Raw genomic sequence first — 26,227 nt, forward strand, 5'->3', positions numbered from 1 at the left:
AACGTAGGATCGTCCAGACGTAATTTATAGTTACAGTGTGCGTTGCTCGGAGGCATGCCATATGTAACTGTTGTATTTTGATGATAATTCCGAGTCATTTCTTGCTGTTGCAATAAGTAGTCTTCAATTTTCAAATTAAATCGATGGAGCACAATCGTAGAGTCAGTTATCTCGTTATGTAACCTTTGCAAGGAAGGTCAAGAGATAAAAGCTAGAAATCATCAACACAAGAGCAGAGGATAACCAATGTTCTGAGCAAGAAGAAAGTACTTACAGTCGTGACAGTACGATCGTCCAAACATGATTATAGCAACATTGGCCCGCATAAGCCAGTTCGTACTTCCACTTTGCGCATGAGCAGAAAAAGGTCATTTGTACCAACAGGCATGTTGGTTTTTAAATTCACTGAGATAAGCATCTGCCATATAATGATTATTCATGTAATCCTTGTACATGGTGCTTGCCAGTACACCCACCTGACAGCATACCTTGAACTTGACAATATGAATAAAAAAAAAAAACAGTTTTTAATGCATGCAATGCTTCCCCGACGGTTGATTGACGGACCATTCTGGTTACCTTGTATACGCAAGTTCATTCTTTGTTTGAACACGAATTCCATAAAATGGTACGTCGGGCAAGCTTGATACAGGTGCGCATTATGTCGCTTTCAAAACGAGTGAAGTGCCTAACCAACTGAGAATAAAGAACGGTCATTTGTACCAACGTGCACATGAGCTAATGACGAACTGGCTTATTCACGAAGGTGGTACAAATGAAACCATAGTTTAAACCATGGACAAAAACCATGGAGCGCCAAGTGTCGCACTGAATATTTCGTTATTTCGTCGTCAAAATGACCGTTTCGTTAACAAAATTATCATTTCGTGGACGAAATGTTCATTTAGTTACAAAATGTTGTCCTTTCGTTACAAAATAATCAGTTCATCGACGAAATGACTGATTTCGTAACAGAATATTCCATGCGACACTTGGCGCTCCATGGTTTTTGTCCATGGTTTAAACCATGGTTTCATTTGTACCACCTTCGTGAATTCGGGCCATTGTGCGTTGCGTGGAAGACATTCTATGTTACCGTTATTATGTTCGTGTTATTTCCAAGTCATTACTTGCTGTTGTATTAGTCTTCAATTTTCAAATCAAATCTACGGAACTCAATTACAGAGTTAGTAATATCGTTACGAAAGATATGTAATCTTTGCACTGAAGGTCAACAGTGAAAGAGAGCAATTTTATGGTGTAGGATCATCCAAACATAATTTATAGTAATATAGTGCGGTGTCTCAAAGGGATGCGGGGTTTATGATCTCTATTAGCCTCAGGGACTCGTTTGCCTTGCTTTGTCTTTAAGTTTAGATATGAAATGTTTTGTTTGTTTCCATGGCATTGCCCCGATGACGTCTGGTATAATCTGCATCCGTAGAATGCACTGGGGAGCTGTGGCAGTGTCCAGGAGGTCCTTGCATATATAAGAACAACGTTTGTGACGACTACTTTCACTGTCCAGGAGGAGAAGACGAACAAAATTGTGGTATTTATACGATTTTCTTGTTCAAAATACTAGTAAAATGTCAATGTTTAATTATGAGCTAGTTTGGGAGCTGCCATGGTCATTATAAACATCGTAACTTAAGTAGAATCACTATCATTGTCACGGAAACTATTGGTTAGGACTAGGACTTTTGGCGAAATGCAATATTCTCCGTTTCTGGCTCTTAATTTGGGGATTCTCTCGACAGTAGCATGAAAAAAAAGCATATATTTTTTTAATTAGGTGATCCGAGTATCCTCTCGGATCACCTTCTGTATCTGTACTGATTCTTTGTCCTTCTTCTTCTTCTTTTTCTTCTTCTTTCTCCGCAAAAGTTGTGTATCGGTTAGCTCAGAAAGTGTTCTTCCTATCAATTTCAAACTTATACCATATGTGTATCATGTCCCAAAGACGACGGGTCTAATAAAATCACAGTGATCAGTCGACCGTGACGTCACTATGACGTCATTATATGAAAACACATTCTCGATCATATCTCATCAATGGAATGGAATTTTTCAATGAAATTTACGTCATATATATTTCAAGTTATGCGCATTTGACTCATATTCTCAAAATTCATATTTTCTCTTAAAACGTGCGCGTACGCGCGCGTTGAAATATTTGTATGCTCAAATCGAGCTCAAATTTTTTTTGCACACGTTTCAGACCATTCAGAGCATTTTTTGAAAAATTGAAAAAATTGGACGGACGCGTACGCGCGCGCACATATAGGCACGCACAGCTCATATGCAATGGAAATTTCCCGTTTTTTCACACTTATCGGATGCCTGAAATGTCAAGGAATATTTCTACCAAGTTTCAAGTCAATCCGACTCAATATGACGTCATACGGACCCGTCAAAGTTGAAATTCCGCGCGCGCGTCAATGGCGATATACAGTCCAACAATGGCAAAAAACCGCCAATTTTGAATCCGATTTTACTCGTCAGGATGGACGGTGATCCCCCATTTTCTTTACATATTCTGAAAGCTGATGTGTTGTACATGTCAATTCATGGGTTGGCGATGCTGGAAAAATGATTAAAAGATATCAAATTTCTTAATACATTTAAAAAAGTAAATTTTCAAAATGACGTCATCAAATTTCAAATTCACTCGAGCGTATCTCACTTATCCTTTGCCAATTTTCACCCAGATTTCAGTATGTTGTAGCTTATTAAATACTCTTTCATAAATGTAATAACAACATTTTGATTGGATGACGGTATCACCTCGTAAAAATGGATTGAAAGTAATCTTGTCAAATTTGACCAGTTTACGTGTTATCTCTATGGGAGTGCAGTTTTTCTGGAAATGAAAATTGACATGACTGTCTTTTTCGAGCACTAGCTCACTTATGCTTCGGTGAATTTCTCCCAGATTTTGATATGTTGTAGCTGAGACTTTGGGCTATCGTTAATGTGCCCTTCGTTTTTTCATACGGTGTCGGGATCATGTCCAAAAACTTGGTTGAAATTAAAGCTTATCTTCGATGTATTGAGATATTCCTTTCTTTTTGCAACTTTCTTTACAATAACTCAAGAAATACAAGCTCTATCAGCCCAATATTTTGCACATGTTTAGTTCATGTCACGTACATTATTTCATAAAATAACAACTACTTGATCAGACGTCATCTTGGGTATGTAAATTAGGGTCAAAGGTCATAAATGTATCATCTTGTATCTTGGTGAATACATGTCCTATCTTTTCCATATTTTGCACACGTAACGACCATGTTACAAGGATCATTTCACAAAATAACCACTTTTTGCTCAGATGCCATCTTGGCTGTGCAAAGTGGGGTCAAAGGTCATATGTACTTCTTTCTTTATCTTCGTTATGACGTGTTATCTCTATGGGAGGGAATTTTTGTAGATGTGAAAATGGACATGATTGTCTTTATCGAGCACTAGCTCACTTATGCTTCGGTGAATTTCTTCCAGATTTTAATATCTTGTAGCTGGGACTTTGGGCTATCGAAAATGGGTCCTCTATTTTTCATACGATGTCGGGATCATGTCCAAAAAACTTGGTTGAAATTAAAGCTGATCTTCGATGTATTGAGATATTTCTTTCTTTCTGCAACTTTCTTTACAATAACTCAAGAAAAACAGGCCTTATCACCCCCATATTTTGCACATGTTTAGTTCATGTCACGTACATTATTTCATACGATTACAACTACTTGATCAGACGTCATCTTGGGTATGTAAATTAGGGTCAAAGGTCATAAATGTTTCATCCTGTATCTTGGTGAATACATGTCCTATCTTTCCCATATTTTGCACACGTAAAGACCATGTTACAAGGATCATTTCACAAAATAACCACTTTTTGCTCAGATGCCATCTTGTCTGTGCAAAGTGGGGTCAAAGGTCAAATATACTTCATTCTGTATCTTCGTTAGTGTATACGGAATTGTGTACCATAGATGGCAGGTCTGACTCCCTTTTCTAAATGAGAATCCAAACATCACACGGCCAATGTCCACTAAACACAGATGAAACCGGTATGGTCATGCCTATTGGGATCAGGAAACTGAAATCGTTGATTTACGAACAGATCGGATCACCTAATTTGTCAGTCTTGACAAATTCCGAGTCTAGTTTAAAGTGTGTTTTTTTTTTTTTCAAAAGTTCTTTTATGGCAGAATATACTCTAGTAGGCAATAATTTCAAGTCCTTTTTTTTCTATCATAATCGTTTATCTTAAAAAAAAACAAACAAACACAAACACACAATCTCCTGTCTATACCTTGGTGAGACCATGAACTCGTCCATCGTGTGCGTTGGTAATGGCCTTCCATTAACCCCTCTTCCTTCACCCTTTCCCTATCATCTTCAGTCTCTTCCTGTTATTCCTTCCACTCTTATCTTTTTTTTTCATCGAAAGAGAGCTGCCTTGTGTTTGTTTGTTTGTTTGTTTGTTTGTTTTTGTTTTTTGTTTGTTTGTTTGAATGAATGATTGTATATCTTTTTGTCTTTCTTTTCTTAATAAAGGCACTTTGCCTAGTCTTATTAGTTAACTAGTTAGATATTAGTCTTTGTTCACGAAGAGACTGCAAACTACAAGCTCTACTTTCTAGCAGTCCTCTCCATTTCCGATCAGTTTGACTCGTTATCTATCATGAAAGTCACAACACTTTCATTTTGGTTCACATCATTTTCCATGATTGTTCTGTTGTATCGGTTTTGAGTAGTTATGTGTATTCAAAATTTTCTTGGAGACGAAATTAAAGAAAAAAAAAATTGAAGTGAATTGTAATCACAAAACCTAATCATGCGCATAATCGCCAGTGCTCTTCCTACCAATCTACAATAAAGTGTATAAGACCATAATTTTATTATGCACTGTGCCTTTCCACAAACCGTTGCCCCACGTAACAAAAAAATGCGCCCTCTATTGACTTGTCCAATTATTGTGATAAAGCCCATTGATCCACCTAAAACACAATTTTCGGCGTGCACATGACATCCTGATAATGGGACATTGATAATGACATTGTTAGTAGCTCTCTGTCGAAGACATTTTATGCCGGAAGGTTCCATTGTTTAAGTGCAATATCGCTTACCTTGTTATACATGTCTACTTTTTGTTTTATATTGGGTAGATCGTTTGATCTGCTGATCATACACTGACGCCTGATCTGTAGATCGCGTGGTTGAAAGGTGTATAATCCTTAGAACATTTGCTAATCAAGTTATTTTTGCAATATCGGTAACATTGTCTTATAATATACAAAGTCCGGTGAGGATCTGGGAAATAATTGATCAGTGTTGATGACTGAAATGAAATTGAGCAAAAACGGTATCGGATTGAAAGTATGATGTTGTTTTGTTGTTAAAAATCTCTAGCCCACAAATTGAACAAACTCGCACATCATGTCTTACACTGTAGCTATTAAGGATGAATATTGATTTCAACTGTTGATCAGGTGTTGGAAATGATATCCAATAAAAATAATCACACATTTTATCGTAAGGCATGCTATCGAATCACTTGAAATTATTTTCAAGTGACGAACACATGCATGCATGGGAAATTATGCACAGATGTGAGACCTCATTGTTATTTTAGTTCGCTGGCGTCATGAATGGTTTCCTACCATGGCAACCTTGAAGTCTTTCAGGCATAAGGTTATTTGGAGTCAGCAGAGCGGATGGGCTCAGCCGCCCTCTTCCTGTTTTTGAGTGTCAGTATCAACACCCATGACATCGAAGATTCCATTCACAATGCATTTACCATTGTAGGCAGAGAATTTGAGGCACTATTAAACAGGGGAAGTTTAGTCAGAGAGCGACTGTGAAAGTGCAATTCCAAACCATTTTCAGGTCGACCTAAGAAAATAAGAGCATCAAATCAGAAAGGTAACTGTTTCAAAAAATAGTACATAGAACAAGAGAGTTATGAACTTATAAGGAACTCCTTAATTTCAAGGAATAATCATTTGTGTTATAACTATTTTATCCATAGCTATACAGTAATAGATAGGTTATTGCAAGCCAGTATTCAATTCAATTCAGTTCAATTTTTTATTTCGTTTTTCGACGAGATCGTAGGCATTTCATTCTCCTTGGTAACAGAGAATAAGGTTTCATAAGCAAAACAAAGTAAACTGATAAGAGTCTACAATATTATTGTGGAACCTATTATAGTAGTTAATTATATGTTGTCAAGAAAATTAATGTTAGAATATCAAATAACAATACGCAAACGTCAAAAAAAAAATGGAAGGACCAACGAAAAAGACAAAGCTTGTAAAATACGACAAATTGTATTCGAAATGTTTTCTTTTTTTTTAATCATTTACTTGGCCTATCCCCCACTTAATTTGCATTTGTGTTGGCTAAAACAGTGATTTTTCAGTTTTAATGAAAATTCGTATATTTTTTGTTTATTATTTTTACGTGTTACACTCTTGAAGCCAACTTCACCATCTCTCAATCACTGTTTTTCTCTGTCCCCTTATCTTTGTCTCTTTTTCTCTTCAATCTACACTTTCTTTTCACGTTCATCTTTTTTCCACAGTTTGTAAATCCTGGCAGTTTCAGTGTTCGAATAGCAGCGTGTGTATCCCGTACTGGGAGCGGTGTGACGGCAGTTACGAGTGTGACGATCACTCCGATGAACAGGACTGCCCGAGTACGTCCAAGACAGTTGTCATTCAGTCGTTATAATAGAATATAGTTATACATAAAGAAATGTTTTACCTGGAAGGTACTGTTCCCACCTTCACGATTGGGCATTTCATTATTTACCAATTTGAAGATCACGTTTTATCGGCTGCGTCTTATACTGGTATCTACAAGAGTTATCGTTCACGTTAGCAAACACTTCAAGAACTCAAGGCCAAGAAGTAACTGTCTTCCTGAGTTCGCATGATATGTTGGTAGTTTGCCCAAACGCGACATAATAATAATTTAGGAATACAAATAGTATCAGAGGGACCGGCAGTGGACGAAGTAAAGGTTGTTCAAAGCAGAAATAATTCAAAGATTAGACGTAGAAGTAGATGCTATATGTTCATGTACCAGTAGTTATCAACTTCTTGTATCTAGGCGTAGCCCAAGTTAGAAGTTGCCGTGCAACTGTAGACTTGGTGCACATTAGCCTTTTTTGTAAGGCCCCTACGCTGTTGTATAGAATATATAATACAAACACCACGTGGTTTGATAGTGATACATTCCCTACTACGCCTCTCGTATGAGGCTTAAGCCCAATGCCCACTGTGCGACCTAAGCCTGCGAGCAGGACGGGTGCGAGCTGGTGCGAGCTGTATGGGTTACGAAATGACTGATTTCGTAACGAAATAGGCCATGCGACACTTGGCGCCCCATACAGCTCACACCAGCTCGCCACCAGCTCGCAGGCTCAGGTCGCACAGTCGTGGGCATTGGGCTTAACACGTTGAGGCAAGGCTGGATGAACCGTTCGGGCACATTTGCTAGCCTGTTTACCCTTTTCTTTACCACTGTTTGCTCACAGTCGAGAAATTCACGTGGGTTTGAATGCAAACCTAAGTCACGACCTCCCCCCCCCCAAAAAAAAAAAATAATAATAATGATAATAATGATATAAATGATGACGATAATAATAATAGTAATAATAATTATGATAATAATAATAATGGTAATAATAATGATAATAATAATAATGATAATAATAATAATAATAACAATAAAGATAAAAGGTCAGTTTCAATCAAACTGTTACGATGTTTTGCTCCTCCTGCAGCTTGCTCCGGTCGTCTTCATCAATGTGAATCCTTCCAGTGCATCGCCACAGACAAGGTGTGCAACGGGGCTCGGGACTGCTTTGGAGGAGATGACGAAATAAATTGTGGTGAGTTAAAAAAAAAAAATGCCAAGCCAACGACATTAAAGGGAAGATAAACCCTAAAAACAATGTGGATTGAGTGAAAGCAGCAACATTAGTAGAAAGCATCAGTGAAAGTTTGAAGAAAATCGGACTATCGATGCAAAAGTTATGAATTTCTAAAGTTTTGGTGTTGGAACAGCTGGATGAGGAGACTACTAGAAGTTATGACGTATGAGTGGACAACAATACAAAGAAAATATAAAGAAAATTCTACAAAAATCCATTTTTCATGACAATTACAAATTCCGTCAACTTGATTCTGACATATGTTAAGGGTAACAATTATTCCCCCTGCTTTCTGAAAGCTGTTAGTCAAGTGCTATTTCATAATGCTAAAAAAAATGATTTTTTGTTGAATTTCCTTCATATTTTCTTTGTATGGTTGTCCTCTCATACGTCATAACCTCTAGTAGTCTCCTCATCCAGCCGTTCCAACACCAAAACTTTAAAAATTCATAACTTTTGCATCGATTGTCCGATTTTCCTCAAACTTTCACTGATGTGTTCTACTAATGTTGCTGCTTTCATTCAATCCACATTGCTCCTTTGGTTTACCTTCCTTTTAATATTTTCTGTCATCACGCTTCAAATTTACATACTGATTTGTGTTATCGATTATTTTTCTCTCTCTTTTTTTTTTTTTTTTTTTTTTGATTACCACCGCCAACGAGGTTATGCTTGTATGTTTGTCTGTTTGTATGTTTACTTGTTTTCAAAAAATAAAAAAAAAGTTATGAACGGATTTCGATGAATTTTGCAGGAAAATTTGCCAATGACACAAGAAATAAATCACTAAAATCTTAATAGTGTTTTTGAATCACCGTCAGAATTAATTGCATGCACACTGTCATCTAGAAGTACGGTTTAATGCAAGGAGATGAAGTTGACGAATTACTTATTGCAAGATGAATACAATTCTTACCAGAATGGGAAGAGAGAGGCTACAAACAACAATAATAAAAGTTCAAATGATGTGTCTGGTTTGTTTTTCGAGACAATGAGACCATTCCGAGCTGCGAGGAGGGCGAGTTCCGCTGCCCGAACGGGAAGTGCCTCCGACCGAGCCTAGTGTGCGACGGAGTGGACCAGTGCCGCGGCGGTGTGGAGGAAGAAAACTGTACCACGGGTATGTGCTGCTATTAAAAAGCTTAAAGAACAAGTTCACTCAAATATGATGATCATGATGATCATGATCATAATCGTCATCATCATCATCATGATCATAATCATCATAATCATCATCATGATCCACAGAATTTGTATAGCGCCATATATCTGGTTTAGAAACATTCAAAGGGGCAGACTCCTCTAAGAATAAGGGTGGAATAGATAAGTTCGACAATATCAGTCGAACACATGCGACATAAGCGAAAGTGTGAGAAAAATCTGGAATCCGATAAAAATATATGGATGTTTAAAAGTTTTTGTGATGAGAAGACTACTACAGTTTGTTCGATCACGTATGTACAGCGATGAATATAACGAAATATAAAGTAAATTTCAGAAAATTTCATTTTTTTTTCATGAAAAGCACACATTCACTCGAGTTGCTGCTATCGCATGTTAAGGGTAGTATCGTTCTTCTTGTCAAGCCCTCTTTTATTTTGGTAGATTATGTTGAATTTTGTGGTTGCATGTGTGTGTGCGTATGTGTGTGTTGGAGTGGATGCGTGATATCTCCCCAGAAAGGAGAAAATATAAATATTATGTTATTTAACCTAAACTTCTCAACACCTTACCTCCTCCCCTCCCAGAGGTTAGTACTGAGTCAAATGGTGTGGATCCTAGCTGCAGACCTTGCTCGAGCGGGGAATGCGTCCCGCCCAGTGCCCGGTGTGACGGGAACCCCGATTGCGCCAGCGGAGAGGATGAGGATGGGTGCATGGTGGAAACTCCGGCCCCTCGTACGCATCTACCATTGCAATCTCAACTTGGTTTTATTTGGGCGTTTTTCTCGTCATCGGTGTTTTTTTTCCCTCATCCTTTTCCTGTTCAGAGTTTGTGATTTCTTTGCATTACATAATATTCCACGCAACCTTACAGGGCGTTTTTCTCGTCATCGGTGTTTTTTTTTTTCCCTCATCCTTTTCCTGTTCAGAGTTTGTGATTTCTTTGCATTACATAATATTCCACGCAACCTTACAGGGGCAATTAGACCCAAACATACATACATACTACTGGGCAGTACTGTCTAGATATAGTCAGTGCAGAACCTACACCGTATCACAGTATATATGGAACAATAATTGTAGAATTTGCCTTGACATGCCCAATATGATTATAACAAGGAAATGTGGACCTTGACATAACTATTTGTAAAATACTCAAAAAAAAAAAAAATGATTGATTGATCGAGCGTGTACTTTCCTCTTCGGACAAATATATACTTTTTTTGTCTTATCTCAATTAACGCGTGCCAACAAAAACTTTCATCCCTTTAATGTCAATGTCAAAGAGTTGCTCAAGATGGACAAAACTCACTGTCGGCACCTCCCTTAATAATTTAGTGAATCATTTTTGTTTTGTTTTGTTTTGTTTTTGTTTTTTCTCGTTCTCTTTCTAGCCTCTTGCGAAGATGGACAGTTCCTATGCACTTCTGATGAGTCGTGCGTACCGCTATCACGGAGATGTAACGGGATTAAAGACTGCCCTGAAAGTGAGGACGAGACAGCATGCAATCAAACGACTGGTGAGAAGTCTGTTCTAAAACTGATATTTCGGTTTGGTTCAAGTATTCCACATGACACTTTTCAACCATTTTATACAAGTACCGTCATGACAATGATTATCTACACTGTATTTAAGAGCAAGGCAACTGAAATTTAAGATAGGTATTTATCAGAATGAACGTACGTTTTAGTAGACTTACACACGCAATGTGACTCACATCGTAACGTCTATTAGATCAAAATTTTACAATGATCATAAAGATAAAGATGATTAATACAAAAGTGTAGTATTCTTAATAAGACAACGACCAACAATAGTGAATTTAGGTTTGTACATTACACAAATCTTTTAGAGTAAAAATGGTATTATTGATGCGAGCATTAATACGACTATCGACTGAAAGAAAAAAAAAGAAATAATCCGCAGTTTAAGAGAGATTGAGATCAACAAAATGGACTATCACTGGAAATTCAACGCAGACACGTTTAAATTTTCATCCATGGAAGCATTAAACGTAACTACTCATTATTCAAATAACAATGTCAGAAGGCCAGGGAATTCGTCTGCAGAAATTGATGCCACCGTGATTACATGAAATTGACCCTTCTTCCTAACGCTTTCTCACCCTCACTTTCACTTGAATTTTAGATGCGTGTTCGAGCTTGGACGATAATGCCTATTTCGTCTGTGATGGCAAAACGGACTGTGAGGGTGGTGCCGACGAAATGTGCGGTGAGTTTTCAGTGCCTATAGGCCCAGTAAAGCTGAGAATGAGAGAATGTGAATATTCTATTGTTTCATCATTTACACTCAGTACACATGAACTTAGATATCACGGCAGTCCGCTCTGTAAAGATGTATAGATCAGATTCGACTTTTTATCGTCATGGGCAGTTTGTTTATGTTTTTAGACAAGTAGACACGAAGCAAAAGGCATGTTTAAGATCATTTGCTTTAGTGTTCGTGCTCTGTCATATTGAAATAATGTCTTTTGACACAACGATTTATCCAATGGGATAATCACTACACTGGATGCATCTAGCACGTTTTTATGACAAGCCAAATGTCCCATAAATCAAAAAACTTAATTTATCTACCGATAAACTTTATGGGACATCTGGCTTGCCATAGGCGTCCATCGTGAATCAGCAGCCTGCATGGTTGCATTGCTCCCAAGTTACGTGCAGGATGGATGCGCTGTACATGTCTGTTTGATTTCGGAGAAAATTTTGAAGGATTTGGAGATTTACGAAATTGTGAGCAGGGATTGTATAAGAAAAACAACTATTGGACGTGTTACGTAACAAACGAGCGATGATTGTTGTATTCGATGTTTGCTACTTTTGAGACAGAGTGCGGCATAACACCAGCTTTGGCATCGAAAATTTACGGCGGTCGAGTGATCACGAGGAGGGGTGAATATCCATGGCTGGTCATGTTTAGCGGTAAGTTACTCATAGTGTATAAATTTGATTTATTATATCAGAAGGGGTGTTTGAAGCAGAAAAGTTGAATATATATTTACATCGACGGATTATTCGCAACCTTTGTGACAGTTATGAATGTTTGCTGTACAACTATTAGTATTACAGTCGCCTTTTAAGATGCCTGGCTTGAGTCTCTACGCTTGGTAGTTAAGATTATGCTCTCTGAGTATTTTGACTTACCACAATGAGTTAACAAACCATGCATTTTTTTTTTGAAAGGAGAGAGATTTGAAATGCTACCTATGCAGTCTTCCTCAAATGAGTTTCAAGACCCTACAATCTTGACGATGAAATATTTTCTATTTTCTCATTCCCCCCTGTCGTCAACTATGATATAATGTTTTAAATAAAAGTCAGTGAAAATGAAAGAAGGCAGTCTCATTTAATAGTTTGATTACAATAATATGTATCTTTGGTTATATCCAACTTACAGTTTACAATTCCACTCGCGGAGCGAGCTGTGGAGGGGCTATCATAAACAGAAACTGGATTCTTACAGCTGCGCACTGTGTCAGGTAATACTGCCGTCAAATTTATTCTCAATTTGAAAACAATAAAAAAAAATTCAAACAAACAAACAGAACAGAACAGCGGTTTGCCACCAGCCTAAAGATGACCATTGTGTAAATTCCTTTTGTACACATCCACATTAAGGGCCCAATGTGATAGTCCCTATTTTGCAGCAACTTTTAGGTGCTGATGTCCCACCACCTTACGCACACACACACACACACACATACACACACACATTAACAATAACACAAGGCGCGAAGCTAATAATTTTTGTAATGTTCAAGCTTTATGTTGCATTCCTGTCTTTCGATTGAGCATTAGCAGTCAAGTGTGAAGGACTCACGTTTTCCATACTCTAAACGAAACTGCAGGACTAAAGATGATTTTATTTTTTTATATTTTCACGCACTCATGCTTATTCCACGCTCATTCAGCATGTTCCCAAACGTGTATGTTGCACTCAAGTCCCAGTGGAAGTATCGCTCTTTATATCGATCTACGTAACGTAGATTAACGTTCCATCGATTTCATCCGGTGACGAATCGTTAAATGGTGTATCTGTCAAACAACAAAATCAAAGTCTTTCCAGACGGTACCCAGGATATTCCTTTTTTCCCCTTTGAAAGACGGTACTTGCCTTTAGCATGGATAACAGTCTATTTCAAAAACAAAAACAACTCTCGATATCAGCGTCTGTAAGCAAGTAAGATGTAGTGTGCTATACGCAATACTCAGGTCCATTCTACCCTACTTTGGCAAAAGGAAGCAAGTGACATACCATCCGAATTTGAGTTATTAATGTTTTCACAATTCATATAATGAGCTCTTCTTCCAGGCGAAATTTCATGCAGAAACACTCATCCTACTAAGAGATATGTTAGATAAGACATTATGATAGTCCATTGACGTCAGTGTAAATAACAGACACATTTTGCTCTTTTACGAGAAATGTCACTTTTATCACTTGCTTCCTTTTGCCAAAGTAGGGCAGCATTGATCAACGCCTTCTACCGGCTCTGCATTGTTACTCAATTTCTTAGTTGTGCTTGAAAGTGGAAGTCAACTCGAAAACTTTGAGCAGATCACAATATTGATCGTTTCTGAATCAATCATCTCCTTTGTGCGCCATTCTTTCAGCCAGCGATCCATCGGCCACTTCTTCATACGAGCCGGTGTCACTGACCGGAAGGACATCCACGAGTACATCCAACCCCGGGTCGTCGCGAAGGTCGTCCATCATCCCAACGGCAGCAGACCGGGTCACGACCAGGCCCTGGTGAAAGTAGATCGGCCATTCACCTACTCGGCCCTGGTCCGGCCTGTCTGTCTACCGGATGCCGACTTTGAGATCGCACCGGGTGAATACGTCACCGTTGCAGGATGGGGTGACTCGGGTAGCGGTGAGTAAAATAATACTAATATCGATGAGGGTTGTGAATTGTTGAGAAGCACATAAAGATACAAGCTAATTTTGTGTGAAATGATCATGTAAGACCTCTTGAGAAAAAAAAAAATATTCTTCAATTATATGAGATTAACATTATCATCCTTGCGTGCGAAGTAAACAAGCAACCAAACAGTCAAACAAACAATAATAACCATTAAAACACGTTTTCCTGCATGTAGTACTGGTAATCGGAGGAAGACCTTCTGATTTCAAGGAAACAAAAAAACCCAAGTTATAATAATTGATTGAGTAAAAGCAATAATATCACCGAACACATCAGTCATATTTTGAGGGGAAATGGATAATCAATTTAAGAGTTATGAACTTTAAAAGTTTTGTTGCCATCCTCGCTGAATAAGAAGACCGCTGCAGTTCACAACATCGTGTATAAACAATAATAATGATATTACGAAGAATATAGTACATAGGGAAATTCCTGTTTCTAGCATAATGAAAGAGCACTTGACTTACCTCTTTTAGAAAGCAGGGGTATAATATTACCCACTGCCAGTTACAAGTCAAAAAGAATGAAAGCAGTCTTCTTGTCTATCGATGATGGCATCGATGTTTTAAGAACTGTGTGATTTTCCTCAAACGTTCACTGATAATGGTGTTTTTACGCTCGGTCCACAGTCTGTAATGTTGGGTTTTGATGGCGCCCTCTTTTGACAGGTAATAATCCCGTCACTCTGAACGCGGCTCGTCTCCCCGTGATCCCACCGGAAGTGTGCGAGCGGTGGAGTTTCTTCGACCTGGAGACATTGCAGACGAGAATCGTGTGTGCTGGCTACGAGAGAGGGGTGCAGAGTGGATGTTACGTAAGTGACATTTTACCCCAATCGACCTTCGTTACAGAACACACAATTTGAATGTCACGTTGTTATCAATAACATTCCTTTACCGCACCTGGAAATTCTGCCTCACAAAGAATCATTAATTCCCATAAAGCACGTGTCTATCAAACATTAAATCTTAATTCTTAATTTTTCTACAAAACAGCTTCCTACTCCGAATAATGAATGTTCAAATATTTTCATATTGCCATTCGATCAAAGGTTATTTAATTCACATCCAGTAAATTTTCTAAAGAAAAATACAAACATAGCTTTTACAAATAATTAATACAATACAAAACAAACCTTACACATAATCATAATAACAATCAAAAGTTAATGGTAAAGATCGTTGTCGTAGTTCTCAGTTTTGCGACACGATTTCGATATAAAGCTAAAAAAAAAAAAACAGTGCTTCGGTTGTGGTCGTGGTTACTGTCGATGTTGTTGATGTTGATGTTGCTGATGTTGTTGATGTTGCTGATGTTGTTGGTGTTGATGATGTTGATTTTGTTTATGTTTATGTTGTTGTTGTTGCTGTTTTTGTTGTTGTTGTTGTTGCTGCAGCTGCTGCTTTTTAATCCATACACATTCCTCTTCTCTCGTGTGGTATTAGGGCGATTCGGGCGGACCACTGGTAATTCAACGGGACGGAAGGTGGGTCCTTGTCGGAACGGTGTCCGGTGGAACGACATGCGGCACGCCATACACACCAAACGTGTTTATACGGGTCAGCAGCAACGTGGACTGGATTGCTTCGGTTATTAGAGATAACTAGTCTCAGAGTTAAAGAATAAGAGAGACTCACCTGCAATCGTACTTATGATAATATTATCAAAATATTTGCCTTAATATCGTTAACTTCTGTGGATACACATAGCATAAAGGTATCGAAAACAGAGTGAGCTAAATGGAAATGATAGAGGAGGTGAAAAGAGGAGGGTGATGTGGAAGAGGAAGAAATGAAAAAGGAGGATGAGTCAAGAGAGGGAAAAGAGAAGAAGGTTGAAGAGAAGATAGAGAGAAGGTGAGCCAAGGATAGGGAGGAAGATAATGGAATGGAGGAGGAGAGAGAGGATCGATTGAAGAGGGGAAAAACTGAGGGGTGGAGTGAGAGAGGAGGAGGAGGAGAATGGGGGAATGAGAAAGGAAAGAGAGCAGCAAGAGAAGAGAACTTCTAAACGGAAGATGAGAAAGAGGAGAGATCGTGGAGGTAAGGACAACGAAATTAGAAGTATGATAAAGAGAGAGAGCAGAGAGAAAATACTAATCTAAGAAGTAGGATGAGTGGAGGAAGGAATAGCAGGAGGGCGAGGACGAAAATGAAGGCAGATGAAGGTGGTGTACTTGCAATGTGCTGTAACAGTAATTGTAAGCAGCAGCAAAGTTTCTTCATCCGTTGGAACGTCATCCGCCTGGAAAGTTCGACAGTTTTTACTTTAACCTATAACGATCTTTGTAAACATTTAAAGTAGACATTTATTTAGGAATGCTGTGGGGAGAAATATAGAAAGGAGGAATGTGAAATAAAGAAAGGAGGAATGTGATACATGTAATTGATACTCACCTTCAGCAGATTTTGTAATATCCAATCCTGATGTTACCGTATGCAATAATTCGTGCACAACTCGACATGATGCTGCAGGCAGCCGTCGCGTACCTGCGCTCAAGTTGCAGAATCGTACCCCTGAACGAGCGCCATCTACGAGTCACTCGCGCGCAGTGAGGTTAAAAATAGAATCTTTGAGAGTAATGACTGTAACAGTAACTTTCTGCATGTGCTATGCAAACGTTGCATAGTTATGCATTGCAGCTGAGAATTATGTTTCTTCCAATGGTGGCAATAAATACGAAGGACTCAACGATCCTGATTGTTTTCAGCCTGATTTATTTTAAGTTTAACTTGAAGAAGAATAATCAACATTTTCCTTCCCTTCCGTCCTTTCCAGCCCCTTCCTATTGTCTCTTGTTGTTTGTCCAGTGTATGTTTTTTGTTTCCCGTGTGCGTATTGTGACCTGTGTGTGTGTGTTTCCGTTCCTTAAATATATATATATATATATATTTATTATTTTTTTTTTTTTTATTGTAAGCTCGATTGACTGGGTGACCCACATATCTACAAGATTGGTATTTTTTTTTTTTTTTTTTTTTTTACGTGGGCCTCTCTTTTCCAATGACACAATTATTTTTAACAATTAATTTCAAATGCATGAAATTCTTCCGTCGAGATGTTTTCATTGCAACTGATTGACAAATTGCCCTACATCGACGTAAATACATAAGCACTGAATTAATCAGTGTTTTAGTAGTAGCCATGATAAAAAATCATGGGCGTACATACTCGAGCAGGATTCGAACCTACGACCTACGGTGATCAGGAGGTCGTGGGTTCGAATTCCGCTCGAGTATGTACGCCCATGATTTTCTATCATGGCTACTACTAAAACACTGATCAATTCAGTGCTTATTTACGTCGATGTAGGGCAATATCTCAATCAGTTGCAATAGTTTCAAATGTATGTATATAAACCATTGTAAAACATTGTACGTTTTGTTTTCCTTGAATTTGTATCGACAACAAAAATTGTGCTACTGGAAATAAAATTTCATTTGGAATTGAAATTAAAATTGAATAAAGATCTGATAGTAAGGTTGTACAATTATCAGCGTCTGCCCCTCCCCCCTTCTCTCTTTCTGTCAGTTGTTTAGACAAATGATCAATCATGTAATAAAGAAGGACAGATACGAACTCCCCATGAGAAACAAGTGTGGACAAAATGAAGAAGGGACTCAATAAACGGGCCCTTGAGGAGAAATACATTTTTAGTGCCCGGTAGCAATGAAACTTTTGCTGGCAGGTAAATGACAGAGGAGTCCGAAAACCATGATAACATAAAAAAGTTGTGGCCTGGATTTTATGAAATGGTAATTTTCGATCGATAAAACAATAATAATGATAATAATTAAGTTTATTATGGATGATGAGCTACATATAATGGCATTATCATTATAATGTTAAAAAAAAAACTACCTTCTATAGCTCGAACATAAAAATAATACTAAACTATAGTCATCAAAGATATCATCAAACGAAATACGAAACTTAAACAACTCCATGTACAACTGGACCCTTTAATGCACAAACATATTATTTAAGTTAGCCAAGATAACTTATGGTCACTGATAAGAATCACTGATAAAAAAAAAAAAAAAAAAAAAAAACAAACATTATAGCATGCTTAGCACTGTCATCCGTCATCAAGCGCTTGGCGTATAAAGTCTTATTCATAGATACATGTATTATCTTATTACCACTCAAACACAAGATAAAGCATACATTCCAGTCATTAAACTTTTCTTCGACAGATATCGTAACGTTATATGAGCAACATAATGCAGTGTAACACCTATTTCCATCAATGAAATAAACATATATTTCTATGTTAGGATAGAAGGGTCGAAGTGAAGATATAAGACGGTACCAATGAGCAATGATACAAACCAGATGTGATTATCATGATATCCATGCTGGAAAGAACACAGTGTCCCACAAACTGAAACACATTGTGAACACAGCGTGAAAATCTCTTCACACTGTTAAATCAATTCACAGTGTGATGCAGAACATGGCTATATGAATACCCTGTGAAAAACCACACCACAGTGTGAAATAATCTCCACACTGTTAAATTCGAGCGTTTTCACATAGTCGACAATGTGAACACAGTGGGAACACATTGTGAGACACTGTGTCCATTCCAACAGGGATATACATAGAAATTCCAAATCGTAAAATAAAACTGAGCATAATACCAGTACAATATCATTTTCCAAGAAACAAGATGAACAGACTTGATATAATTTTTAAATTTCAACTCAGGTTATTATAATTATTATTTCATTTTTAAAAGAAACGCGATTTACAAAGAAAAAATGGAAAAAAAAAAACACGATAACTTCCTTTGATGCTGGTGATAATAATACCTGTAATGAGATATAGCTGTTCAAGTACAAGCATGCAATCATGAAAGTATTCTCATAGAAAAGCGTGAAAAGTAAGAACGGTATATAGGCATAGATCGCATCAACTAAAGGTCGTTAAAGGGATAAACTACCATCAATCATTGACGTAAACCAAGCCTTTTCTGTGTTTGTTGCTGTTGTTGTTTTTTGTTGTTATTGTTTTAACGGATTCGTTTTGTTTACTACTCTACTGTGAGAACGTCTACGCTTTTAATGAGTGCTGATTAATTCGGTTAAAGGCAGCAAATTCGTTAATTAGCACGCAAATTAGCGCGGTGTTAAAAAGGTCACCGCCAAATTGAGTGCGCATGTCTTCATGTAGCTTAAAGGTGTGTAAAGCCGTTGATTTCAGTCAGTGCAGCTGGCAGAAAAATGAATAATTTTTTTGATTCGAATCGAGGAGAGGATGCTCACTTCCTAGCACAACAGGCGAACAAGAAAAGCCTGTTGAAATCGAGGGGCATCGATTTTCTGATCTTGGAATCACTGATCTCAAGCTCTTGTAAGAGCATCATCATATCCTGTACCCGCCTTTCATTGATTTTCCGAATGACTACAACAGGAATCGGTATAAGAGTCGGCCATATGAAAAAAACAAAAACATGCAGAATTTCGTTTTTGACGTGCAGATGTTGTCAATCGTGCAGAGTCAAGGAATTGAGGAGAATAGTCAAATGCTTCGTATATCTGAAAAGTTCTGAGGGTCGCGTTATTCTTAGAGTTCACTAATCAGACAAAACAGTTTAGATATATAAGGAAAAGGTGTAATACCTGAACAAATTCAGATTTCGATGTTCGTTTGGGGTTTTTTTTTCGGCTAAAACATCAAAATTTGCGGTGTACTTCATCTATAAATGTGGGTTTCTATACCTTGTATTCAAATTGCTTTTATAATAAAAATCCAAATTTCGGCCGATAGACGATTCGTTTAACGTATGCGAAACGCTAAGAGTTCACAGACATTTCCTATCCCATATCCGACTTTGACAAATTGCGCTTCCGCATTTGCGAATTAATCACACGGTAACGCTATACTGGGATATATCGTAAAGCTTTCATCAGGAAGAAGGCGAATCTGAAAAAAAAAAAAAAAAAAACAACATATGAAATGAAGAATGAGGTGTTGCGCCAGAATGAGGTGTTGCACCAAATGTAAAGGAGAAGGCGAGAAAGAGTGAATAAAAAAAAAAAGAAAAGAAGAAGCTAAGGGATAGAATGACGCTGGTTGAATCGGCCGCGTTTGCTTACAGATAATTTTCACGTTAGACCCATGAATAAAGGATATGATATCTTCTCTTTTCATACATGTACATAATACATGACACTGGTCATTATGTAAAGAGATAACGACAGGGGAATGAAGATACTGACAGGTAGACAAATAACGAAGTATATAGGAAAGTTGATTGATCGTGACAACGATTCTACGCACTATCTATTCGCTTGTAAATGAATTTGTCAAAGCGTGATTTGCTGTAACATTAAACTCTTCATAATATTTGTGTGTGTGTGTGTGTAAGTCTGTGTGCGTGAGTGTAAGCGTGCGTGTGTGTATGTGTGTGTGTGTGTGTGTGTGTGTGTGCGTGTGTGTGTGTGTGTGTGTTTTAGTGAAAGTGCGATTGTATGTGTTTTAGTGGCCTGGTGTGCTGTAGGTTTATCCGTCTGAATTAATAAGTGTTCTATTTTCATAATAGTTTATAAAGTCTTCATGATCATTATTAACTGTATACAGTATTATAGACCTCCATGCATTGGTAGTACAACCATCCATTATCTGTTTTATAATCTGGAGGTGTTAGGGTTATCTGGACCCTAATTCCTTGACTCTGTTCAATGAATGTGTATTTTTGTCTGTCACGTCTTGGTGTTCTCTCGTTTTGTTTTATGTCTGATGTGCTACATTTGGTTCAACAAACTGGCACTTCTGCCAATCGAGTGTTGTATAATCGGTTGAGAAAGAGATTCAATTAAACAAATCAAGGCTGATAGATATAACAAGCAGAATGTACGAATGTAAATATGCCAATGAGTCAAAAAGTAAGTTATAATCCGTGTTGTTATGACTGAGCAAATGCCAAGCAGCTGAAGGCTGCTCTTATTGGTATAAGGTTCTCAGGTATTGAGCAGTGATAACACTGGAACGGATACCCGGAGTATGAAGAATTATCAGTAGTGTATAGTAGTAGTAGCAGTAGTAGTAGTAGTAGTAGCAGCAGCTGTACCATAATCACAATCATATTGTTAACATTGTCTCCATAACTGTTACCATTATGATTGTAATGTTTTATCATCATAATGTTTGTCAAAAAAGAAAGGTGTAGTGAGCATACACAATACTATTCAATAGGATATCTGTAGTTAAGTTCCTGAACGATTATTCTACAAATTTACTGATAGATATAAAATATCGGTAGGGCTTTCCGATCTAAGTTGTCCTATCCCTTCTGATCTTATTTCATGGTGATAATGGTCTTTGAGTGTACAGGATAGATGTCTTATACTATATAACATCCAACATCACAGAAAGATGGCTTTTGCTTCTTCTTTTTTTTCCCCACGCTGATTGCAAATGTAAAATACGAGGGCATTAGTTATCATGTGTTTCCTGGAATAAGAACTGCATTTTACATAATCCTATTAGAATCATGTTTTAGCATGATATTGCAACGATCCCTTGATACTTTAATTGATTATGGTAGTCATTCGACGTATGCAAAGTTGATGTAAGATAACTTTCTATCATCTAGGACTATGCCAGTAAGCACGCTTTAACGGTCAAAACATGTATACGAAACATTTAACAGTCCAATACACTGGTGTATTAACATATTCAAATCTTATACATGCTTTTCTAACAATAATTCTTCTAGACAGCCTGAAAGCTTGCCCGAAGTTTGCCTGGAGGAACAACAATTAATCAATAAAACTGGATTTCAAGCACTAAAAAAACAAATGCTTTGTCAGGACGGAAGAAATACCTTCGAATTTGAGTATGCTAGTAACCCGATCTATTATGATATTATTATTAGGATTAAACAAAAAAAAAAAGAGACGGAAATAAACAAAGAGTAAGGCAAGGATTATTACGCAAAGACGCAAACATAGAACCTCTGAAAGAATGTTTGGGGATGTGCTGCAGACAGAAAAATAAGACATAAGAAATAAAACAGGAAGGTAACCTTGCATCACGATGATTATTTTCTTCAAAGGTATAACTCAGACTGTGAATGCTTGAACCGTGACTTTCTGTTAAAAAAAGAGTACTCCATGTAAAGTAGAGTTGACATGTTTCTCGTTCAGAGCGGCAGGAGTGTCGTAAAATCTGATAGTTAAGTCTAAAGATATTTTTAAGTACGTAGATGCGTGTCAGTATGCGTGCGTCGGCTGGCCGGGCGCGCGGCACTCGAATTCATGGCGCGCTTTGCGGGATCAGTGAAAAGACATTCGACTTTTCTCCGCGGCAGACGATCAATGATGAAGAGCTACACTTCACCGCGAAACGAACATGAGATACTAGAAGAAAATAAACGTTCTCCGAGTTAGCTGGCACGGATGCAGTCATTTTCCGCGCTCCATCGCGTCTGATTCGTGAGTTATGAATCATTGATGGATGTGATTTATTTCTACTTTTCTGTTTATTGCAATCCGCTGGACCAATAACAGGATTTTGTTGCGGACGTGCGATATTCGTATTATGCGATAAGCTTAACACAGACGATAAGGACTTTCTCAAGGGCCTTTTGTGAAGGGGGACATTCGTGCACGCATGTTTACAGCCCAAACAAAACAAGCACAACCGGAGCGTCCCTATTCTTCAGCTGTCTTCTCGAAGGGCGATTATACAAGTGTAAATTGACGTTCCAACCGGGATACTTGCCAAAACGTTGCAACAAACAATCTGCATGTATTTTTGCCACCCCCATGCTTCTTAACCCCTCCTCCGTTCATTGAAAGTTGGACAAGCGTCTCATCTCGCCTTTGATTTTATTGCTTTCACTCTGTTCCATGTCTTGATTGCCCAGTGGCATTCTGCGCCACGCTGGGAGTTCATCCATTATTAACTCATCGTTACACAGTCACGTCTGTTTCAATCACTGGATATGAGATGGCTTAAGGACTAGAGCCCTCGGACTTTGCGCTTTTCGTTGCCAATGACTCGACGCGGCAGTGCGGTGATCACTGCTAATTCCGAATTAGCAGAGGCTTGACATTGGTCGACGCTTATTTGTTGTCGTTCTTGCTTGCATTCACTATACTTTTCCAAGTACAGGAGGATATAAAAACGTGAAACGACAAGAAGAGAGACCTCGACTCGACGATATCAGCGCTTTGTTGGACGCCAGGCCTTTTGCATTAATTACATTTTGATCTACAGAATTAAAACCAACCAATGGAAAATCTTTAAAATCAAAATAAAAGAATAAAACGCATGTGCAGCTTGACTGATGGATACAACATGTAAACAGCACGAAACGTAGTATTGAATTGAGCATCGCTCTCCTGGCACCGGCTGTGTATGTGATTTGACAATTGTGTCATATGGAATGTAATTACTTTAGTATGTCTTTGAGCAAAGACTACGTTCTGCCAAAACAGGTGTCTTAACATATCGCGATAAACTCACACTGTGAAGTTCAACACGCTCTTTATCTGGATCACCGATTTACTGCTGTATGACAATTAACCCGTGCATTTCCACTCCTTGAGATCTAAAGGGGGTTTCTTCTTACCAGAGCGATAAAGGGGTTGAGTTGTTTGGAACGACAATGACCCGGTCCCAAAGCGCGGTATCGAGCCGTGTCACCGACACAGCAGGAGCATTGCTCAGAGGGAGAATGGTTGTCATGGAAACGCTCTTCATTTTGCAGGGTAAGTACAGTACACCAACCGGGGCATCAACGTGAAGGGTAGGAACGGTTGAATGGTACTTTGACCACGTAAATGGGCAGAGTGTAGCATAAACCATGGAGCTACTTGTAGCTCCACGCCTAAACTTACTATCCTTGTCGTTGTGCACTTGCGTTGCATGTTTGAAAGATTAGGGTGGTGAGAAGAAACTCACTTACCTGGAAAGATGCAAGAATTCGGTATAATATATTCCATTGTCTCGTAGAATGAAGACTCGTAGATATACAGACAAGTTTTTTTTACCTCATTTGTTACAAATGCGATTATTCGCAATTTATTATAATGCTCATCATGGCTAATATTGTTGTTTTATAATATACGATTATAATTCCTCTTGTCTTTCTTCATATCATTATTGCTGTTATTGTTATAGTCACCATCATTACTATTAGTGTCTTTATCATTACTACTACTATATCATTAGACCTAGTATCACAGCTATTGAATTTCAATAATGTTAACAATCGTCCAAAGTTTGTGGGGAACTATATTCCACATTAAAAGGTGGAGATTAAGAATAAGGATCTCTTGCTCTCTAGAGGGAAGTGGAAAGAAATTTATTCACCCCTCTGCCCTCCAACACCTCCCGATGTTTCACACCTGTCCAGTTATTCATCTTCTGGGCCAAATCTTTGTTCTTCTTGACACGTGCTCTGCGACTCTTCTCAGCATTCACTGACAAAAACAAAAACAAAACAAAAACAAAACAAAAAAACCAAAAAACGATTTCATTTTTATTTCATTTGATTTTGATTTCATTTTCACAAAACACAAACAACACTATGCACATTGATAATGATGTAAAGTGCATACATCATGTACAATACATTAAATAGTCATTCAGTGTCGATTGTGTGAATCGTCATATGCGTTTCAAAGCTAGAGTTGGACGTGCATGCAGTTGATATAGCTGTAGAACGTACACATCAATGAGGTGCAGATACATTCTACGAGAAATTGAATTATGCGCATTCATTACGTTACGTTTGAGGATAATAGGAGAGAGAAATAAAGGAAAATGAAGGAAAATTAGTCATGTTTATAACTTTATTTGTTTTGTTTGTTGGATTTGATTTGTATTTCTGAAAGTAGCATCAGTCATTAACTTTCTCGGAGTTTGCTCTGTAAAGCAGCGATAATGATGCAGCCATGCTGAATTCCACAACACAATGTATTGGAAACACCGAGTATGGAATACATGCCTACATTTGAAGTCATAAGTATACATCAGCACAATATTGTTGTCATCTTGTTGAGGCTGTTGGGATTTTTTATGTGTTATTCGTCACTATGGCGCAACTGTTACAGTGACACTCGCAGGAAAGATCTATCGCAGGTGAATAAATTGCTCGCCATGGATGAGCATGTGATTAATGTGACTCGATGAAAATTAGTCACAAAGAGGTAAATACATGCTCCGCATGGATTGGCTCGTGGATGATACAACGCCTTCTCTTGGAAATCCCCAAAATATTTTGGCAAATACGCTGAATGAGTCTTCTTGCGAAATGATAAAAAAGATATATACTTGTACAATAAAGTTTGCGCTCTGCATTGTCTGTTATACATGACTTTGCCAAACATTACGGCGCTGCTGGGGCAATTAATCTCTTATCTCATTTATGTCAAATGTTCAGGAGAGCAAAAAACATGGCAGCTATAACAGATGGGATAGTCTATTCTTTGACATGTCATGGTGGCTTCATTTTGGGGGTAAGGCAGCTAGGATTTGGACAGGATTTCACTTGACTGCTTATCTGACGATTAATCACAAAAAGAATCACACAAAGGGAAACGTCGTGAAATATTTACAGTATGAAAATCGATTAAAGGGATGAACAGTATTGGTGGAGATGAGAATTTGGCTTATAACTTTTTGCGAGACACCGAGAAAGCACTTATGACATAGTACAGAACATACCATTTTAAGAGGGATTCAAAGTTTATTTGATGGAAATCGGGTTTCGAATGACTGAAACATCCAAAAACAAAGTAAAACAAAGCGATCGTAATAAAGTGTGGGTCCCACACTTTATTATAATCGCCTTTTTTTTTGATATCTCAGCCATTTCAAAACCAATTTTCATCAAATAAATGTTGAATTCCTCATAATTACATGTTTCTTTCATAGCCTTCTCATTATCTCACCAAAAATGTTAGAAACCTGAAATTAGGTCTCAACAAAAACTATACGGTCCCTTTAATGTTCAATCGTCGGAGTCTCTTCCGTGACTGTCCTAATGTAAAGTATGGTGTCTACCAACATAAAAGAAAGAAGATACAACAACAAAAAATGGCGCACCAAATAAAAACCGAACGTCCTGATTCATTCACAATTGCCTGAAATCGTGTGTACGTTCATAGATGACGATACCTACAATGTGGGCCTCACGCGTTCGTCTTTCGACG

The 26,227-nt window shown here is 37.9% G+C and overlaps 1 protein-coding gene across 1 annotated transcript in view; it reads left to right on the forward strand.

Annotated features, from left to right (window-relative positions):
- LOC140240281 (uncharacterized) overlaps positions 1 to 15,827 on the forward strand; it is a 32,125-nt gene extending 16,298 nt beyond the window's left edge. The window contains exons 10-21 of the mRNA XM_072320065.1: positions 1,445 to 1,552; positions 6,587 to 6,700; positions 7,793 to 7,900; positions 8,931 to 9,062; positions 9,691 to 9,840; positions 10,500 to 10,625; positions 11,255 to 11,338; positions 11,959 to 12,051; positions 12,527 to 12,608; positions 13,744 to 14,006; positions 14,726 to 14,871; positions 15,503 to 15,827. Coding sequence (XP_072176166.1) covers positions 1,445 to 1,552; positions 6,587 to 6,700; positions 7,793 to 7,900; positions 8,931 to 9,062; positions 9,691 to 9,840; positions 10,500 to 10,625; positions 11,255 to 11,338; positions 11,959 to 12,051; positions 12,527 to 12,608; positions 13,744 to 14,006; positions 14,726 to 14,871; positions 15,503 to 15,664 — 1,568 coding nt within the window. The 3' untranslated portion in view covers positions 15,665 to 15,827. The remainder of the gene's footprint in view (positions 1 to 1,444; positions 1,553 to 6,586; positions 6,701 to 7,792; positions 7,901 to 8,930; positions 9,063 to 9,690; positions 9,841 to 10,499; positions 10,626 to 11,254; positions 11,339 to 11,958; positions 12,052 to 12,526; positions 12,609 to 13,743; positions 14,007 to 14,725; positions 14,872 to 15,502) is intronic.
- The last annotated feature ends 10,400 nt before the right edge of the window (positions 15,828 to 26,227 follow it).

The sequence above is a fragment of the Diadema setosum genome, chromosome 16 (assembly GCF_964275005.1).
Source record: "Diadema setosum chromosome 16, eeDiaSeto1, whole genome shotgun sequence".
NCBI classification, from domain to species: Eukaryota; Metazoa; Echinodermata; class Echinoidea; order Diadematoida; family Diadematidae; genus Diadema; species Diadema setosum.